Source organism: Haliotis asinina, chromosome 3 (assembly GCF_037392515.1).
Source record: "Haliotis asinina isolate JCU_RB_2024 chromosome 3, JCU_Hal_asi_v2, whole genome shotgun sequence".
Taxonomy (NCBI): Eukaryota; Metazoa; Mollusca; class Gastropoda; order Lepetellida; family Haliotidae; genus Haliotis; species Haliotis asinina.
The window spans coordinates 38140183-38147459 of record NC_090282.1 but is presented as its reverse complement, the minus strand read 5'-3'; the positions used below and the strand labels follow the sequence as shown (position 1 = coordinate 38147459).

The 7277-nt window shown below is 40.2% G+C and overlaps 1 protein-coding gene across 1 annotated transcript; it reads right to left on the bottom strand.

The window, feature by feature from the left end:
- Positions 1-4851: 4851 nt before the first annotated feature.
- On the bottom strand, positions 4852-7030 carry LOC137278869 (uncharacterized). Its single transcript, XM_067811371.1, has 2 exons — positions 6375-7030; positions 4852-5269 (listed from the first exon to the last, which is right to left on the bottom strand). Exons 1-2 carry the CDS (start codon positions 7028-7030, stop codon positions 4852-4854), a joined length of 1074 nt encoding a protein of 357 aa, XP_067667472.1.
- Positions 7031-7277: the final 247 nt, after the last annotated feature.

Here is a 7277-nt window from a genome sequence, read left to right as displayed (position 1 = left end):
ATCTCCTACAGTGTAGGCAATCTAGACTTGTCATATCATTGTAGATATAAGTGTGTTTGTGTATTTGCAAAGGGTACGTGTAGGCCATCGTCCCCATGGCACATATAACATTTGTCCACAGTGTTTCAGTAGTTAGTTATAGAGTAGTCAGTTCCACACGTTTCATAATTTCAACATTAGTATTCATACATCATTGGCCGATAGAATTTCGATATGTGCTCGCTCAAAGTAAGGACAATGCATTACGATTAAGAATGATAACATTAGTTGACATAAATCTTGGTCTATAAGTAGATTTATGTAGAAGGCCTTTCTGTGGTTTGGCAGAATCGTTCAATCGTCAAGCATGAATGGTTACCAAGTAATGTTTAACAAACACGCAGCTAAACACTTTGTCAAGGTCAAACAAACAAACAAATTTGAAAACACATCTATATCTCCCGACTTCCAACGGACACAGCATTCCTGTCCTCTCGGAAATTTGTGATTTGATGAAAACTCTCGAAACTAATCACTCACCACACCCGCCCACCACCCGAGGAGGTGCTTGCCGGCGTGTGCGTCTGTAGGATTTGTGTCACACCCAATGAACATACAGAAGTGTAATCCAATAGTATCAGCATGCGTTATCCTAAAAACATTGCGAAATCACTTCAAAGCTCATGTAAATTCCCATCTTCAATGTTGGTCGTGTGTTAATGGTAGGTAGTCTGTATCGGTACCTGTTTTCTCCTGTTTTCTGTTCGATGACTATATACTACATATACCACGAGACTGTACTGACGCGTGACCACTGAATGGTCAGAACGAGTAGAGGTTGTCGGGAGTCACTGTCAATGGGAACCTGGGAAGGATTAGCGGCACCTACAATAGTGGCAAGTATCCGTCCCTTGCAGCCTTTGACAAAGCTGGTGCTGAGCGTAGAGTATGAACTCTTCAAGGGACCATACCCCTGACAGATGTATTTCTTGGCCATAGGCCCATGATGCAGGCACTTTAGTACCATCATATTGTACAAGCCTAAGTATTACTACAATGAAATTAATGAATGAAACGATGTAAGATCAATTTTGCTTTCTTCCTTTCTTTATATGATAGAGGAGATGCGTTTTTGTTGTTACAAGGAATTAGCCTAATGAAGTTACCAATACTACGATTATCAATTGTACATGAAGGAGGACATTTTTGTCTAATTGCTTCATACCTGCCACGTATTAACAGAACTTGAAATTCATCCTCGAGCAAATATAAACTATTCCTATGGACAATGAGAACAAATTCTATAAGCATAACTGATGACTTAGATGTACCATATATATACATTACATTCCGATGAATAAGATACTGTGGACTGCCATTCTTGACATAAACCAGCACACACCCTTTGCTTGAAAGTGATCATGAGCAATTGTACATCGACTACATCTTGGGATATTTGCAATCTTTCTATCTGTCTACAGTATGATGAAACGCATAGACGATTTTTAGTTTTAAATATCTATTCATTACCTATTGTGTTCAAACAATCGTCAAAATATATGACAAAAAGTGTTGATCACATGATTGTACACACTTGCAGACGTAAAATGTTGATTTTACCTTAAAATATTGATTTTACCTTAAAATGTTGATTTCACCTTAAAATGTTGATTTTGATGAGATTTCTTACAAGGATGAGGAAGGCATGGCCGCAACGCATCAGAAATCACCTTCCAGTTGAAATTGTATAAAAATCCAGACTACTTTCAGAAATTGGTATTCGTTTTGAAGGCTTTTGAAGGTCAAATAACTACTTCACGTCTAGACTCTGCGACATGGAACATCGCCTTTGAAAGAATGCATGCTGGAGATTACCAATCTTCTGTTGCCAGGCGTCTGAATGTTAGTCCGAGCAAGATGTCATGGCTTGCAGCTCGTTGCAACTAAACATGTATAACAAATGGCCGTCCCCGTACAGGCAGACCTCGAGTTACCACTGCATCACAAGATCGATACACCTGGGTACTAATGTTTCGTGGTCGTACTGCCGCGGATGAGAGCACAGCAGCCAGGCTACCTGGACTTCAGAAAATACCCGGTCAAACTGTACGGAACAGGTTGAAAGAGATTGGTCTGAGAGTCAGGAAACCCTTCGTCGTCAACATTGCGCTCGTCCCCGTTATCTAAAAATATGCACATTAATTTCTTCTACACTGGCGTATTCATGCACTAAAGTATATTTGTGGACATGGATGAATTATTTACTGTACACACAAGGGACGCGCGCGGATTTACTTTGGTTGTCGTCATTAGGCCTATCTACGCCTGTCTGCCTCGTCGTCTGATTGTAAACATCGACCTACATCCAACACTGACTTCTCGCCGTGAAACATTTAGTATAACTGTTGGTTTTGAGGGGATTTCTTACACCTTTTAGTCACTCCAATGTTTTATCAGCAACATATGTTTAATAAATGTTATTGTATTTCAAATGTGGAGATGATATATTATTCGCAATAATGCCTGATGGGTGTACTGCAGTCTGTATACCAATGGAAAAGTTACTAGTGTCCTCTAAGGTTGCAATGAGTTTCAGAAAAGGTCTACTGTGTCAAAATGCAATGAAACGTTCATCAGAAGCATGTGCACTGGGTACATATATCATGATTTGTATATCTGTCATAATTATAGTTATTGCTTGAAATGATTTTATGCATAATGACACAAGCAGAACAGTTCTTTTACTTTTCATTTGGAGTGACTTAAATCGTTCTGACCAGAAACATATCCCTGACTCAGGCCACCGCAGAAACGGAAATTCAATAATCAGTATGCTCCGTAATTCTGAAAATATTTAATGAATCATCATTAAAGTAAAGCATGATGCATTTTATCTCACCACGCAAATCTGAAAGAGAAAACAAGGACTTTCCCCTAGTAGGTTTAGAGATACCAGCATGTCATCTTTCTTGGAAACCTTTAAAGGTCATTTTGCTTCTCGACCCTTTTTTAATCCAGAGAGGAGTGATTGGATCCTAATCTAAATAATTCTAAAGTGATCCTACTAGGAAGTCACTTTTAGTGCACAGAGGAAACCACTAGTCCTTTCCCCATAGCTTCTCGTTCCAGGGACGTGCTTGTCAGCAAGTTAAACCTTGGGTCTTGGGTATAACGGACTCCTGGTATTCAACACTGAAATCAATGGATGTTCCAGGTCATCGGTATTACTGAAATTGATGACAGGGATACATATTGCACGTGATTCTCGCGTCATGTATTTCCGTGCAGGTGTCAAAACGAATTTATGTGGATGAGTGTATAGAAGGGATTATATTGAATGCATAATTGACATATATAACTGCGAGTGTGAGTAGGCGAGTACGTGGGGTAGGTTTGTAAGGAGCTCTCGTTGTCTGGACTAGTCTTGATATGTTGCTTCTAAATGTCCATGTGCCGTGATAGGAAACGTGCGTCATTGATTTAAGGTAGTCTGCTAACTCTTGTTGATGAAACGTGAACAACCGTTAAAACGTTTTGTTTTACCAGAAACTGATCTTCTCTTTTGCCAGAAATCCCTTCAGTGTTACACTCACAAGATATTCCAGTCAGTCTCTTTATGAACTGCCCTTTGTAAAGGTGCTTATCCTACCGTATACCCCATCTAACTGTCAAAACAAGCGACAAACACCATACGTTGTATCGCCAGAATCATAATTTACTTTGAATGTATTGCTCATCCCAAGCTAACACAAAGTAAACACGATCCACGTTAGACTTGGTCTACCGCCACCTGTGCTTGTCGTAAGAGGTAACTAACTGGATCCGGTGGTCAAGCTCGCTAACTAGAACTGACACATGACATCAAACCAAAATCGTGTAGATCGACGCTCATGATGTTGATCACGGATTGTGTTGTTCAAACTCGATTATTTACAAACCGCCGCCCTATAGCTCGTATATTGCTGAGTGCAACAATCAGTCACAACCGGGTTGATGCGCCTCAATACAACTGGAACAATGTTCAAAGCAGTGTCAAACCAAACTCACTCACTTACATATTGGTATCTGTCTATAATTCAGTTTGCATAGGGTGTGTTGAGTCGATTTCTAAACATCTCACCGTAAAAGAAATCGGTGTGAAACCAATACACAACAAGTATATGTTATATAATTAAGTTTAAAATTTCATCCAAACTTCTGCAAGAAATTGGCAAAAATTGGAACTGAATATGATAGTAGCATATACACACAATATGATATACACACAATTTGATTTACACATAATATGATATACACACAATATTATACATACAATATGATATATACACAATATGATATATACACAATATGATATACACACAATATGAAAAATACAGTGGTCACATGTCTAGAATATACCAGGACTGATCTTACCCGGGTCTTGGTGTAAAGTGAGGTAGCAACATTTTGACAGATGCAAGGTTGAGGCCAGCATTCTGTTCCTATTCTATGTAGATTTGTTATAATACGATACCCGAGGTCATTGGTACCAGGGGTAAACGACTTCAACCTCGTCCCTGTCGGTCCTCATCCCAAGTTGATACAACCCAACAAGATCAGGATTAGATGTGTCTTCAGCAAACCGTGCCTGTCACAAGAGGCAACTAACAGGACCCGGTTGTTAGGCTCGCTGACATGGTCTATGCATGTCGCCATATCCCAACTGCTTGTTGGTCAGTGGATTGTCTTGTTCAAGACCACCACTACATAGCTGGAGTATTGCTGAGTGCAACTAACGGGATCGGGCGTTCTTGCAATGGATATCACAGCAATATAAGAAATGAGTGGACTTAGATGCTATTCAACGGAGAGAACCTGCCACCATACACTCTGTTAAAGGGGTGGTATGAGAGCTTTGTCACCATAGTATATATACCTGAATAGCTCACCAGCCACACAGTCCCAAGTTCTAATTGACTTCGGGTTAAGTTTTTCTGCTATTTCCTGCGTTCGAATCCAAGTATGGACAACGTAATTTGACGTCTCCCAATCAAATGACTTGTTTCCGTACAGGAGTGACATGCTCTCTCCAGGATTTGGGTGGTTCATGGATCTGAATTCCGTGTTAATGAGGTTAGGGTACTTTTGTGCCAGTATTGCAGGAAGCAGTACGGAGTGGTAGCCCCACACACTATCGTCCAGAGTCTTGTATTCCTTGTACCAGATCCTGAGGAAGTCTGCCCACGGTGTCGCCACCATCACGCCGTTACAGAGTCCATCCGGAGTCTCGTATCCCATAGTAATGTCGTACCTGAAGAGGTAACACATACGTGAATTATCTAATTACATATAGACCGCATCCGTGGTGTAATGGTTAGAGCGTCAGCCCAGAAGGTTGCTGGTTCGATACCCAACCGCGTCATACGAAAAAACGTCATGACATGGTACTTGTCTTCAATGTCTGGCGCTCGGCATTAATGGGTAAAACAAGGACTGGGTCGCTCAGGGTCAGAGTAATGTGTCTGATTGGTATTCATGCTTTACTTAACTTATATAACCAGCTTAAGTCTGAGCTAGTACAGGTAGCCACACATACACACGCATGCATGTTGTCATATGAGCGGAACAAGCCTAAGTACGACTTTAAACCCCGTTTCATCTAACCTCACTTACATATACCTATCTTCTTAAACACTGATTGTTACGGACTGAACAGTTGGTTTGCTGGTGGACGTTATCATGACAGAGGAAAAGCTGACATGTTATTTGGGTTGTCTGAGATCATGACATTATTAGACATATTCATCTTTCATGTATGGTGGATCTGTAAGGTTTCTTGTTGGTGTAGGAGATTATAGGGTTTTATACCATAGTGTCAGAATATATGGTTTCATTTTATAGAATCAGATTATAAAGTCTCGTAGCAAGTAGCACATTACAAATTTTTTATCAGGGCAGCAGATTATAAAGTTTCGTAGCACAGTGGCAGATTATACAGTTTCATATCAGAGCAGCAGATTATATGGTTTCATCCCATAGTATCAGATTATAAAGTTGCATACTATTATATCAAAATATATGGTTTCATATCATCGTAGCAGATTATAAAGGTTCAGTGCATAGTAGCAGATACTTGTCCTTATAGCCAATAATAAAGTTTCATGGAGTCGTATGAGATTACATGGTTTCGTGTCATGAGGTTATCAGGTTTTAGGTATTTACGCAGTTTAAACAAAAGTCATAAACACGGAGTGATGAACGAAGTAATAAACTGAATTAGCGAGATGCCTGGGGAATTGTGGTTGTATGTCATAACAGGGGATTACACAAATTGACATTAACACAATTTAAACAGTTTCATGTATACACACCAAAGCCGATTCATACCAAAGCGAGATGAAGAAAATAATACATACAACTGAAGTGGCGACAGGGACCTCAAGACGATGACATCGAGGTCCATATAGATGCCACCATACTCCATGAGAGCCTCGAGTCGGACTACATCTGACTGGTGTTCCGGTACCTCGACGGGCTGTCCGAGGACGCTGTGGGGAGGGACCCTGTATACCAGCACTATCTGGGGGAAGCTGTCTATGGCCTGATCCCAGTATTTTCCCTCCGGTATCATATCAAACCAGAAGAGAATGTACTTAGGTTGAATAAATCTGTGGATGGATTGCAGGCACACCAAGTGGTGGAATAAGAAAGTGTTTCTCTTAGGACCACCATACCATGTCACGTGAACTATATTCGGCACAACCTTTTGTTCATGTACTATTGACCTTTTATAATCCACTGGCGCGTTCAGATGCTGGTAAAATGTTTGATTTCGCTGGTATACGAAATACTCTGTTCCATTTCGTGTTACACGACAGATTCCTGGGAGGATACAGTGATCAGTTACTTGAAATCTCCTTTCTCTGAGAATTCCTAACACAGGTTTTGGAGGGGCGAAAACTCGGTCTATAATCACCAGTATGACTGCCGTTATAGACAAGGTCGCCACTGCATACATCAGTGTAGATCGATGCACCGCATAACACTTCCTCAATGAACTACAATGTGCCATCTGAAAAAATATAAATTAAAAAACAGTACTTGAATTTTAAATTTCCCACATTTTTACGACATTCTGGACTATATTATATATATATTTGTGCATATGCACTCAGTATAGCTTCCTCTTGATGCAATAAAACTCATTATCCCGTATGAATTGCCTAAAATCGAAAACTGAAACTTCAAGATAATTCAAACTTCCAAACAGAGAACACTTGCCATATATGGAATGTAAGCAGTTCCTCCGTACATCGAAA